General features: G+C 41.7%; 1 protein-coding gene across 1 annotated transcript; it reads left to right on the forward strand.

Moving 5' to 3' along the window:
• On the forward strand, positions 1,051 to 13,400 carry LOC8063401 (outer envelope protein 64, chloroplastic). The gene is made up of 13 exons (XM_002463974.2): positions 1,051 to 1,483; positions 3,742 to 3,894; positions 4,067 to 4,191; positions 8,096 to 8,221; positions 8,328 to 8,510; positions 8,615 to 8,756; positions 9,253 to 9,412; positions 10,224 to 10,358; positions 11,384 to 11,584; positions 12,123 to 12,250; positions 12,355 to 12,406; positions 12,740 to 12,809; positions 12,915 to 13,400. Exons 1-13 carry the CDS (start codon positions 1,275 to 1,277, stop codon positions 12,995 to 12,997), a joined length of 1,767 nt encoding a protein of 588 aa, XP_002464019.1. The 5' UTR covers positions 1,051 to 1,274; the 3' UTR covers positions 12,998 to 13,400.

Below are 14,032 nucleotides of genomic sequence, written 5' to 3' on the forward strand. Positions count from 1 at the left end.
ATACTCCCTTCATCCCTGAAAAAATCAATTCCTAGGATCCGTGCCGGTCAAACTTTTTAAAGTTTGACTAACTTTATAGAAAAGAGTAACAACATCTATAATATAAAATACACATTATATGAAAATATATTCTACGATGAATCTAATAATACTAATTTGATACTATAAATCTTAGTATTTTTTTCTAGAAATTTGGTCAAAGTTAAAAAGTGTTTGACTTAGGACAACTCTAGAAATTGACTCTTTCGTGGACGGAGGGAGTAAAATGAAACCTGGATGAAACACCCACTCTCAATAGAGAGTTTCATTCCATAGTTTTATAGACATTTAATTTCAAAACTCATAGAGAGTTGGTAATCGTGCCAAGAGAGTTTAATTTAGATGAAACTCATTTCTTCTCTCTCTTCTTAAATACATTGTCATGTCATCCAAAATGCTTATGTGACAGCCTATTTAATGCAAATGAAACTCAAATGAAATTCCCAGTGAAACTGGCCTTAGGGGCTGACCCACGAAGTTTTAGCATAAGCTGTCATCACGAGTAAAGATTTACACTCACAAAATACACCAAACGTGTACTTTATCATATTTTCGTGCGTTGTTTGAGGCACAATGTCAAAACCAAGCTTAACAAACAGAGTTAAAGTTACAAATTATTTAAAATCAACTAATATTGTTTTAAAAAAAGAAAAACAAATGTACTCTAACTGTTCCAAACTAAAAGTTGACTTCAGCATTTCAAAGTAAAGATTTATGATATTAAAGATGTATACTATATAAAAATCTAGATAATGTGAAGAATCTAATATTTTTTATTTGGTATTATAAATGTTATTGTTTTGTCTTATTATTTAAATTTAGTTAAATTTGAAATATTTGGACACTTCGAGAAAGTTAAAATTTTGGCTTATAACTGGAACGGAGGAAATAAGAATAATTATAGAACAACTTTAAAATAACTCATCAAACAAGATCAACAAGCTGTCTTTCCCCTTAAATTGTTTTCTTCCGCGCAGGCGCGCAGTATCTTCTCATCAGTGTTTTATTAGGTCTGCAAGAAGCCAATCGCCCGCGGTATTATCCATCCACCACGCGGCCTCTTCTTCTCACGCCGCCTCGCCTTCCTCTTCCAGCCCTCGCCGTCCATCGTCCTCCTCTGCGCCCGTACGCTCGCCTCAAAACCCCCCGGGCGCCGTGCTAAAACCCTAGCCCTCGAATTCCCCCTTGCCCGCGCGGAGTAGACGAGCCCGAGCCCGAGCCCGCTCTCCTCGTCCATGGCGTCGTCAGGGGCCGCCGCTAACCTCTGGGTACTGCTTGGCCTCGGCATCGCGGGCGTCTTCCTGGCGGCGCGGCGACTGAGGCGCCCTGCGCGCCCCGACCACGGCGCCTTCATCGCCCGCCTCGAGCTCCTCCCGCCGCCCCAGCCTCCGCCACCGCAGGCGCCCCACCCGCTCACCGGACTCTGCTTCGCCATCGCTGACGCGTAAGTTCCAGCGACCCCTGACCCTCGTGTTTGGTTGATTATTTGCTTTAGCGTCGGATTTGGATCTGTGGAAGGCTTTTTAGAGCTGCATGATTAGTAATTCGATCGATTGGATAATGCTAGCTTGGTATCGATATCTCGTATGATGTTGTGAGTGGTGGAATTTTTTGACTGGTATCACTAAGCTAGGGCGATACAAATTCGTTTGACATGGTGCATTTGATGCCCATCATGCCAAAGTATAGCATGCTTTTGCTCTTACCTATTGCAGCATAACATGATTGTGTTTTCTTTAGTTACGTTGTAAAAGTGGATACGTTCTGTCAATTGACAGTAAATTTCCGCACGCTAGACAAATTTGTGCATGACTTGCTTGAGCCAAAAAGGATCAACAAAGGAGCATGAATGACAGAGCTTGTTTTGCCTTGCAAACGTGGATATGCTATGGAACCGATAAATTGCCTCACACCAGACAGCTTTATGCACGGCTTGCCTGATACCAAAACGATGGTTTCCACCATCAAACCTCCACCACAAGTTTTTCATTGACCCCCTGCTTGTCATGCTTCATCCCTCTCCAATTCCCCATTTGCTTCTATCCACTCCCGTGCTCTCCTCTCTCCTCACACCTCATCTCTCCAAGCAACAACCTAGTGCTGTTCGTGCCAAATCCAAGATACCAGAGACCAGATTTGGCAGGAACCAAACGGCAGCATCCATGTCCCCCCTATCAATGACACCGCCACGGCACCACTCTAACATGGAGGAGTTGGCTGCCATGGTTGCTGGCCGCATACTGCTCGGCTGCTCCTGCTCCCTCGCGGGTCAAGGAGGAGGTTAAGGGGAAGGGGAAGGTAGAGGAGCCGGTGGCGTAACTGAGCATCCCTGGAGGAGACTGTCATCGTCAAGAACAACGCCGACACAAGCCTTGGTGCCGTGCACGGCAGCAGCACCCTGTCCAACAGAACCTCCATGGAGCACTTGCTGCGGCAATGTCTCATTACTTTTTGCGTAGTGTTTCAATGACTTAAATGATTTGTTGCAATGGGTGTTCTTGGATGTTAAAAACTAAGCCCTTGGAGGAAAGACCACCCCAGGTATCAAGCGAAGAAGAGATTTTCTTGCTGCAGGACCAAGAAAAAAACCGTGAAGGCCCTGTCCACACAGGGCATCCTTCCAGGAGCAACCATGATGCGGCTGCAGGTCACTTATATCTCTGCAGCTGCGTCAATGTAACAGCAGGGGCGAGGGGTGTTTTTTTTAACCCAGCCCTGGAATACCGCACGGGAGCAACAGCGATGGTACAACAGGTAGACAGATGTGGAGGCAAAGGGATGAACGATGATAGTCCATTGTGCTTGGATTAATTAGAAGTAAATATGTTATCGCTCGTGGATTAAATTAAATGAACTGTGAATCAAAGGGATAGCCGGATAGGGCAGATGGATGGCGGATGCTGCGTCCAGTTCCAGATCTGGACACGGCATCCAGGCGCTAGCAACAGCGATGGAACAGAGTTTTACCTAATGATGGGTTTTGCAGTTACCTGCCACAAAATTACACAGGGCTTTACCTTCTTTTAAAGAATTGTTGAAGTGGTTTGCATTGAGAACTTTGAGACATAAGATAGTCTTCTACCAGTTTCAGCATGATACTTTGCATGGCAACCATCTCATTGTATCTGCAGCAGTATATTGTGTAAATGCTACTGGTCGTAAAGCCATTGCTTGAAATAAGGTATTGTAAAATCTAAACTGGTTTTAAAGTATAATATAATTAGTCATTCCTCATACTACTTTTGGCCTCTTGGTTATGTAGTGACAACCACCCGGTGAGCTATAAATTTCTTGAACTTTATTAGCCTTCCAAAAGCTAATATTTAGTAACTATGCCAACCTATAGATATAGAAAATAGATTTGTCCTCACTATCTGAAAACATTCATGCATTTTTTTTTGGGTGGTGGTGGTGGGGGGTGTGTGGGGGGGCATTAAAGTTGGTGTTGTTTTGTGATACACACTAGATTGTTGATAAAATATTTGATAATTGCTGCATGCAAATCCTGAGAAAGAAGATTTAATATAAATGCTTGCCCTATCTTGGGGTCAAATTTATTCTTTCCAGTGTTGCATGAAATAGTTACATGTCATTATTTCTTGAACTGACAACTGGTAGATCAGTAGTATATCTGCAATGGTGCTTTCTGTCATCTTGCATTATTTACCCTTGAGAACAAATATCTCCTTTGATGATTTGCAGATTGCATGTCAGTGGTTATATTACAAGTTTCGGCAGTCTTGAATGGGCAAAGACACACGATGCAGAAGTGCAAACATCTCCAGTGGTTTCAGCTCTTGTCGATAGTGGTGCTATTTGTGTTGGGAAAACTGTTATCGATGAGATGGCATACAGGTAAAATATTTTTTCCTTGACATTTGTTTCGTAGAGCTGATTTCTCCTTATCTTTTTGCTGACTCTAATTTTTTATGCATATCATAATGACAACAAAAGCTTGTTGCATTTACTAGGGTATCTTTTTTAGCTGTATTCTGTGTGTTTGACTTGCGGCACATTATTCTTTCAGTATCCATGGTGAGAATAAATATTTTGATACACCAACAAATCCTGCCACTCCGGATCGAGTACCAGGAGGATGTTCAAGCGGATCAGCTGTTGCAGTTGCTGGTGGCATGGTAGATTTTGCCCTGGGTGAGCTAATTATTTTTTAATAAATATTTGTAGAATTTCTGGACAGATTGTGCATGTTACGAGCTTTCTTTATTCAAGAGACATTGGTTATTATTGGACTGAAGCTTTCTTAGTTATCTTAATATCATATGTGTATGACTTTAGAGCAGTGGGTACCCAACTGAACAATCTCTAAGCTCCAAGAAAGTAAGAAAAATGGTATCAGTTTGCATGCAACTCATAGTAAAAAAAAAAAGTAATTTGGATCTTGATGAATGCTTGCATATGTTTTTGATATTTTCCCATTTAATGTTTTCCTTTAATGAGAATTTGTGCTTTTGGTACACTGTTCACACAATATGTTGCAAAAGAGGGCTTAATCCTACATTCCTACTAATCATTTGTAAAGTGCAATATAAGACAGGATCATTAAGTTTTGAACTTTTGATAATAACAGTGAGGTTTATTTTCAAATGTTTAGGTTAGAGTTGGAACCATTATATATCTCTCTTGATATGTGCAAATATTATTTTCTTATGATCCAGTTCTTGTAAAAAATGGCTTTTATATAGAGCTGGTAGCTTTCAACTATTGTGGTGCATGTGTGTTTATCTGCAGCTCTCTTATTTGGTCTACTTAGGGCTAGTTTGGAAACTCAAATCCCCTTGGGATCTCTGCCTTTTCCCAGGGTGAGCAATGCATGGGGATGTAATTTGAATAAGCCATTTAGTTCTCTATGGGGGACTTTTCATCCCTGGATTTGCTTCCCCCTTCCTTCCAAAGTAGGCCTTAGGGTGTCTTTCTCTTATTACCATAGAACTGCTTCTGAATATGTTATGATGATGGGTATTTGGGAGATAACTAGGCCTTATGCTTTGCCAAGAGCTTTGGGATAACTAGGCCTTATGCTTTGCCAAGAGCTTGAGAGATTGAGGGAGACTAGAATTGTTTCTTCATAATTCATTGCTTGCTTTCCATTGTGCCCCATGGGCTGAATATAAAAGGTACATAGGACTAACACCTCTTGTGCCTAGACAATATGGTACTATTCCTATAGACAAATAACTAAGAGAGACACTAATTAACACTAATGGGCTTAAGGCCCAACTAGGACACTTGCGCCCTACGGCGCCCCTCTTTATGCCCATGACATCTCCCCCACCCTTGGAGACCCAGCTCGTCCTCGAGCTGGAGAGCTGAAGCGAAATAGGGTTAAGCCTTTTACATCTTGGCTTCCCCTTTTATTGAAGACTAAAATATAAGGATATCCACCTGGATCCCATGGAAAGAGCGCCTCTGCTGGCTTCATGTAGGCTGAAGGGTGGAGTGTGAAGCAGCTGGATCTTATGCTGAAAGTGTCTAGCACCACGGCAGGCACAAGGATGAATGAGATAGCCTTTGATGCCTGATGCTGGATGTTGATGCGAGGTCGCTGCACTGGAAATGCCCATACTTGGACCCCCACTGCAATTGGAGCCGCAGGCCGTATCGGCGAGTCCGAGTGGATGAACACGTACGACAACGTCGAGCTGAGGAGCATGCGTATCTGCCGCACCATACGACGGACAAGCATTCCTCGCACTGCTGCCTGGAGGCGCACCGTTGCTTCCTCCTTCGATGCTTTTGTGGCACGAAGAGCCTGCGCTCGGCGACGTGCCAGGAGTCCCCGTGCTGCTGCCTGGAGGCGTACAGCTGCCCGGCGTTCACGGTCCTCCTTCTCGAGACGCACCCGGAGGCGATCCAGCTGTGCGGTCATCTCCGCAAGGCTGCGTAGGCAGTTGTCGACACCAAGGGACAACCGGTGGAGCGGATTGGGGCGCGGAGTTGGTTTGAAGCGCCGCTGCAGGAGCTCGGTGAAGCGACGCCATGTCGGGGTGCCCTCCTCCTGGACTTGGAGGAACCACGTACGAGCGCCATCGTCCAGATGACGGGAAGCCATCCATACCTTTTCTTCCACCATGCTGCGCTCTCGACGAAAGTATGTGTCGCAACTGTTGATGAAGATGAGGGGGTCGGAATTACCGTCGTAACGCGGAAAACCCAGCTTCTGGAACCGCGGCGGACGATTGTTGTGGTGTTTCCCGGCAGCCGAGCTGTTGCTGGACGCCGAGCACTCAGCGGACAGGGCCTTGATGGCGGCGGCGTTGGCCCTCATGGCGGCTGTGATGATCGCCAGGGAAGCTTCGAGGTCGTTGGTGCAGGGGGAGGCGGACGGCGGCCTGGTGGTTGTGGTGGCGGCTGCCGGTGTTGGAGTTGTGGCGGCGGCGGCGGCGGCGGATGGTGGTGGGGATCGGGATCTGAATCGATGTTTTTTTTTTGGATGAAGAGGATCGCTGGACTCTAGATACCAGATGTTATGAACGAGGTGTATTTGGGATAACTAGGCCTTATGCTTTGCCAAGAGCTTGAGAGATTGAGGGAGACTAGAATTGTTTCTTCCTAATTCATTGCTTGCTTTCCATTGTGCCCCATGGGCTGAATATAAAAGGTACATAGGACTAACACCTCTTGTGCCTAGACAATATGGTACTATTCCTATAGACAAATAACTAAGAGAGACACTAATTAACACTAATGGGCTTAAGGCCCAACTAGGACACTTGCGCCCTACGGCGCCCCTCTTTATGCCCATGACAGAATAACACAGTAACACACTGATCCTGATCCTAACAGTATATTTTGTTCCTTCATCTATAGGCCCAAACAAATGTACTTTGATGCCCCTCACATATCTAGACTCCAGAGACCTATGGCATGGACAACATTTTCTAAATATTGTCGAAGACAAGTTTCAAAGTTGACTTTTGGCTCTTGGCCAATATTGAGTTTGGTGCACCAACCAGTTCACCCAAAACCTTACACTTTCGTGTAAAGGTGTGCAGTACTTTCAATTTTGAAAGCCTTGTCTGACTTCTTTCCGCTCCCATCTAAGAAAGAGCATGATAGATCTCACTCTCACATTGCATACCACCTTCAGTCGGCACACATGCAAAGATTTTGGCATTCAAGAGTCATGTGCTCCAAAGATTTAAGTTTGTTCTCCAAATATGGTCTTTACAAACTTAAGTTTGTTCTCCAAAGATGGTCTTTACAAACTTATTCCATCCTTTCAGAATTTAAGTTTGTTCTTGAAAGATGGCCTTTACAAACTTATTCTCAAAAAGGTCTCCAGTATCTTCTCTGCTAACTTTCTTTCAGGGATGACTCATAAGTAGTATTTATGTGCTTCTAATTGTTCCACAGTCTGTCAGTCTCTTTAAAATCTTGTAACTTGACGAAATTTTGAAAGGATGGGATAAATTGTCTAAGAATTTTCTGGTCATGAACCATCACTATAATGATACACAGCTGTTCTGCATGTCTGAGAAAAGAAAAAAGAACCGTCACTATCCATGCGTGCATGTGTCACAGCCATTTCCTTTTTGTCCCTTCATCACCTGGTGTTATGCTATTCGCATTTTGAATATTTGATTTGCTGTATAATATGCACTAGGATGTTGTCACTTCGTTGTTTATGTGTGTCTTTGATATTGGTAATTATCCAGTCAGATTGTGCAATGTGTGATGTATAGAAGTAAAATAAAAATTATGAAGATCCTAACAGGGAACCAAAAACTGTGTGTCTTTTATATTGGTAATTATTCAGTTAGATTGTGCAATGTGTGATGTATAGAAGTAAAATAAAAATTATGAAGATCCTAACAGGGAACCAAAAACTGGTGTTAACTGGCTGATAAATGCTATACTGGTTGGTAAGATGTGTTTGCATACTAGTTTTGAATTTTTTTTAGATAATATAGTTCTAATGTTTATGAAAAACGCACAGAACAGTGTGTTAGCAGAAAAAAAAAATTGTTACAGGAGACCGAGAATAATACAGTGTTATTTTCATTTGATTAATGGTACAGAAAATGTGGTTCGGCAGGTATTGACTCGATTGGAGGTGTAAGGGTACCAGGTGCTTATTGTGGTGTCTTGGCATTCAGGCCTTCACATGCTGTGGTTTCCAGCAGTGGCGTCATTCCTGTTGCGCCTAGCCTCGACACTATAGGTATTTGCTCGAAGTATTTTTCTCCTGGTGTAACCTCTTTCAGAACCGTGCTCTGAATCCAAACTTTTTGAACTTGGCATGGCCCAATATTTTATTTCTATTACAGGTTGGTTTGCAAGGGATCCAAGTGTGTTGCATCGTGTTGGGCATCTTCTTCTTAGACTTCCTTATGCTGGTATTCGCCAACCAAGAAATTTTTACATAGCAGATGATTGCTTTGGACTTTCGAAGATACCTGTTAGGAGACTTACTCAGGTGGTGACAAAATCTGTGGAGAAGCTCTTTGGAAGTATGTGTTTACTCTTTGTGATTTCCTTCATTATTTCAAAACTTTCTGATTCTTTTCTGGCAGTTAACTTCCTAATGGGAATGATCTCTTGTTTATTTTATTAGGACAAGTCCGTCATGTGAATCTCGAAAATTATTTGAGTTCCAGAATATCTGGCCTGAGTAACTATTCAAATGGGCATAAGAATGGTGATTCAAAGTTCCCTCTGTTGCTAGCACTTTGTAACGCCATGAGATCACTTCACAAGTATGTGTCTTCCTAACAGTCATACTGTTGCTGCTAAAGAAATAAGGAGTATTATTTGTACTATTCAATCTATGGCTTCCAGTACATTAGTAACTTTAGTTGAACTGTTCGCCTGTTCATAGGTTTTTGACACATAGCTCTCAGGGCCTGTTCGGACAGATTGTTTTAGGATCCAAATAATTAGGTGTTAGTTCAAATAGTTGTAGAACATTCCCCTTATTCCGAAGGGGCCATAAGTTGGGACGTTTTACCTGCAGTGTGTAGTTGCAAATTCTGTTGTGTATGATTGCAAATGCTTTAGTTCTCCAAAATGACTGCAAATTTTGTCCATGCACCCAGCACATCTATTGTTAATTTGTTATGCCCTATCTATTATTACTTGATTGTAATTCAACTTGTCAGTTGTGTGTTGTAATGGTTAGCTCTTTGTATTTGTCATCCTTTAGCAATTTTGCATCATTTGGTGTAATAATGTTAGTTCACAAATTGGATCCAGGCGGGAATTCAAAGATCAGCATATGGAGTGGATAAACTCAGTTAAGCCTGCTGTGGATGCTCGCATAGTCAGTGATTTGTCTGAGGATGGTGATTCAGATATTGATGGCTGCCAAGATGCGAGGAAAGAAGCACGCTCTGCTCTAAGTGAACTTCTTAAGGTACTGGGACATTGATTTCAGAATGAACTATTGCTTATTTGTTTAGTCGTGAGCTCATGATAGCTTTTGCTAACAATATTACTAAATGCTTTTTATTGCTTAGCAGTTAGCACAGTTTTATGGTCGTTACTGGTAGTTTTACTGGACAAGTATCATTTGAAAACCTTGGCATGGCTGATATTTCTGGACTACCATAGGGAAGCTAATCCTGTTTCATAGGTTTTTGTATATGTCATTGGAGAGTTTGTATCATATGTTTATTATTATTGCCCCCCTCCCCCCCCCCCCCCCCCCCACACACACACACAAAAAAAAAAAGACTAAACTTCATTGGTTTATCAGAAACACTGTGTAACCAAATTCTACTCTTTTTTTGTTGGAGAACAATTCTGTTCTTTGTTGTCTATTCACAGAATCTATACATAATACAGTCCATGTTTTTTCTCTTGCTAATAAGAATGTACAATTAACCACTTGAAGGAACATTGTAGAAAGTACTTTTGGTGAATTTTTCTAGGTGTGATGTTCCAGCTAAGTGTAATGCTGTAATGTCTCTCAGTGTGTGCAGCAACTGAGTTTACTTTTTGTGGAAAAAGAATCATTTATAATCTTTTTCCTGCTTGATCTTTGTATAATGGATTGTTTTTTCCCTTTCTCATGCACTTTTGCCAATACTGTTTGTGTTCTATGATCCATCGTTTTTTCTGTGTATATAGAAAAGTGGTACCACTGAATGTGCTGTTGTCATCTTAGTTAGTATTTAATCGTGTAGTACTAATACCTTATTTTCTGATGATGTGCTAATCCACAGGATGATGGGATTCTGGTGATTCCAACTGCTTTGGGGTGCCCCCCAAAGCTTAACGCTAAGGAACTCTCATCTGAAAGCTACAATTCTCAGACACTGGGCCTTTTGTCTTTAGCTAGCATGTCAGGGTGTTGCCAGGTACAGTATTTCTTTAGACATCTTTCACTGATAATTTGGGTTTACTAGCACATAAACTATATGAACCTGTTTTTTCTTCTCTTCCAAGGATCTGCTGAACCTTCTTTTTCTTTATGAGGTTGCAAGCTTGCAATCATTTGTCTCCAATTGGCATTTTGAACAAGACATGAACATTAGTCCTAAATTCTAACAAGTAATAAATATAACAACTACTATCATGGACATAAACTCACAAAACGCATGTCCTATCTTTACACAGCGTGAGTTAAGGTACCAGAATAATTATGTTTATTGAGATCTTCTAGAGAAAAGAATCACTGTAGCAGGGTAGTGCTTCCTTAAGGAAAGATCTTTTTTTTATTGTCATAGCGGTCAACCCCGGGAACGCGTACCGCCTTGCCAATGAACATGGGGATGAACTTCCTGAATTAATATTCTTTCTTCACATAACTCTATATAATGAGAAAAATAAAGACGAAATAATTCGACTTCGAAACTTTATTCTGAGTGAAATAGAATCTTTGCAAAAGTTGTTCCAAAGTGTAGCAGATTACTCAGACTCGCAACAGAATTAAACAATGTTTGGAAACAAGGGAAAGGGACAGAGGATTATTACATGGGCTCAATCAGTAGCAGAATGCCAGACCTGAAAGTTTTTTTTTCAAATTCTTTGAGTGTGGAGAATTGGAGATGCAAATACTACTGTAACCTGTGTAAATGAAGCCACTACTTTTAGGATTTAGGTTTGAACCTGGGTGTGAAAATATGTAGCCATTGGAATAGAAGATAATGCCCCAAACATGCCTTAATTTAGTTGATAGCGCCATGTCATACACACTAATACTTGTTAAGGAATAAATATGCTAATAGAATTTGGGTGAATGTTTGGGGAGTGTATGGATCTGTATAAAGATGATGAGTTTCACAGCCATTCCTAGCTTTAGGTGCATAGCGTCTGTGCTTACTTTTCCAGTAAGCACTCTTTAGATCTGTACTAATGCTCAGCTGTTTGATGACCATTTCAGGTTTCTATTCCTTTGGGTACACATGATAAGTGTCCGATTTCAGTTTCGTTGATTGCTAGGCATGGTGGTGATCGGTTTTTGTTGGACACCACTCAAACCATGTATACAACCATCCAAGAGCAAGTGGAAATACTAGCAAAATCTAGTGTTTCAAGTAAACAGGCGATGAATGAAGAAGCAGCTGAAGCTGCTAAAGAGAAAGTTAGTTTTTCTTATTGCACATTCTTGTAGGATGTAAAATTTTTTAACTCCTTTGCAAATCCCTCTAGTAGCACTTTGGCTTAACAGCAATAAAAAAATGTTCACTTAGAAGAACCTTATGGCATCAAAGAAAGTTATTTTTTTTCTTATTGCTCATTCAATGTATCAAAGAACAACCTGATGGTAGTTCATTTAAGATAGTCCTACTGTGCCAACAACATTGGACATACTCCCTCTGTCCCTAAATATCTGTTGTTTGCGCTTCCTGAGAAACAACTTTGACTAAATATATATTAAAAAATATTAATATTTATGGTACATAATTAATATCATTGGATGGAGGGAAACTTGTGGCACACACACCAACGGCGACAGTTATTTAAGGACGGAGGGAGTACTTTTCTCATATGTCCTGTAACTATGCTCAATCAAGTATTGCCACTTAGTAACACTATGTTGCAATACGAACAAAATCTTTCTTGGAGGATTAGTATATTAACATTCTTCTTACTATTCTTTTTACCGTTTGCTTCGACAGGGTAATGCTGCATTTAAGGAAAAGCAATGGCAAAAGGCAGTAAATTTCTATACTGAAGCAATAAAGTTAAATGGAAAAGTGGCTACATACTACAGCAACAGAGCTGCTGCCTTTCTAGAACTAACTAGGTATGGTTTTCCCCTATCTAACATCTTCATTTCTTCAAAAGTTTTAATGATTTGACATGAGTGTTTTTTCAACATTTCTTTTTTTACTCGATGGTTCCTTTCAGCTACCGTCAGGCTGAGGCAGATTGCACAAGTGCCATCGACCTTGATCCAAAGGTTAGGTCCTGCTTTTTTGTATTTTGGGCTTTTGATATTTTATTACAGAGCAATGTGCAATGGATATTATTCTAATGTATTCAATACATGCAAAACTAGAATGGAACCTACAATATTGCAATTTATATTAAAACTTCTTTATGGATGTGCTCTAGGGAAACATCTCAAAGATTCTTTACTGTATTTATCATTAGTAGGCTTCTTTGTTCAAAATTTTAAGCGTTGGACACATTTGATTTTGGTTGATGTTTCGTTAGGTAATGCCATCTTTCCTGAAATAATCGGTTTGCTATTTGCTATATATTCTAACTTCAATCCATTTGTCATTGATAGAGCGTGAAAGCTTATTTACGGAGAGGCACTGCAAGGGAGATGCTAGGTTATTATAAGGATGCCGTTGATGGTTAGTCTTGCCTTTTCCCCTTCCATTAATACCATACGCAAGGAATTGTCTGTTTGTTTGATATCCATTGAACTGGATTTGATTGTGGCCATGTCTTGTCTGCAGATTTCAACCATGCCCTTGTTCTAGAACCAATGAACAAGACGGCTGGTGTTGCCATTAACAGGTTAAAGAAGCTGTTTCCGTAAATATGAAGTTGAATTGTTTCTGCATGAAGGTGTGATGACCTCAGATTTTGTGCACACACAAGTTGTGCGTGTCCGGGGGGCTGGGATTGAAGTACCTGAGTTCAACCGACTCATGCTGCTACAGATGCTCTATGCTCTCACAAGGTACCAAATGATCACAGCTTGAGCTAGTGTGAGTACACAGAGATCAGATTAAGGGTCAATTTAGCTGTTTCTTCCCCCCCAAAGTTTTGGAAAAGCAAAATAAAACTCAAGTTTTGGGAGTTGATCATAGACTCATCATAGTAAACAATGTCTTCAAAAGTGGTTTACGGGTGTCCGCGATCCCCACCATGTATAATATGGGTTCGCCAATTATTTGTTGAAATGCTTTGCCAATAGAACTCTTTTTGCCATGCTTACCTGTACCCATCTCTCTTTGCCGTTCTGAGCTGCAGCTTTTTTTTTGGGCTGCCACCGGTGAGATCACTCGTGGAGGCTGTTAGGCCGCCATGTGCTGACGCGCAATTGCTTCGCGGGCCGAACCTTTCAGCCCTTTCCGCTTCGGTTGTTTGCTTGTTGCTGTCAGTGTCACAGAAATTTCCCTGTATTATAGTAGCGGCTGTCTGCGTCAAATGATGCGTGCCTAATCGTACGCGGATGGATTGCTTAACAAGAGATACCCCGTCCAGTGCGTGGACGTGCAAGTGGACCCGAGGGCTGAGGCTAATTCCTGTTCCAGCGGATGGCTCGGTGATTGCTTTTGTTAGGCGTAGGCTGTTGGGTTGGTTTTGGGCTATGTACAGGAGCGCTACCGTGCTCCAGCCGGCCTCCAGCCTAAGCTCGTTACCCTGATTGTATAGCACTCAGCTACTGCTAGGGAGCTACGAAGACGCTGCATGTTGTGTGGACCCAGTACTGGGATGTGCAGCGTGCAAAGATTCTATTCCCCGTGCTGGTTCTAAGCGCGACGCCGACGCCGTGTTGTCATATCGCGTGAGGCCTAGCAACGGCGCCCTGCGAGAAGAAAGCTACGGTTTCACCACGGTGAGCAGA

The sequence above is a fragment of the Sorghum bicolor genome, chromosome 1 (genome assembly GCF_000003195.3).
Source record: "Sorghum bicolor cultivar BTx623 chromosome 1, Sorghum_bicolor_NCBIv3, whole genome shotgun sequence".
NCBI classification, from domain to species: domain Eukaryota; kingdom Viridiplantae; phylum Streptophyta; class Magnoliopsida; order Poales; family Poaceae; genus Sorghum; species Sorghum bicolor.

Bases quoted from the DNA above. Each gene is read 5' to 3' on its own strand.
- LOC8063401 (XM_002463974.2), top strand. From the start codon at position 1,275: ATGGCGTCGTCAGGGGCCGCCGCTAACCTCTGGGTACTGCTTGGCCTC. The intron at 8,511-8,614 runs GTATGTGTTTAC...TTATTTTATTAG, and splicing joins TGTGGAGAAGCTCTTTGGAA to GACAAGTCCGTCATGTGAAT. The intron at 9,413-10,223 runs GTACTGGGACAT...GCTAATCCACAG, and splicing joins CTCTAAGTGAACTTCTTAAG to GATGATGGGATTCTGGTGAT.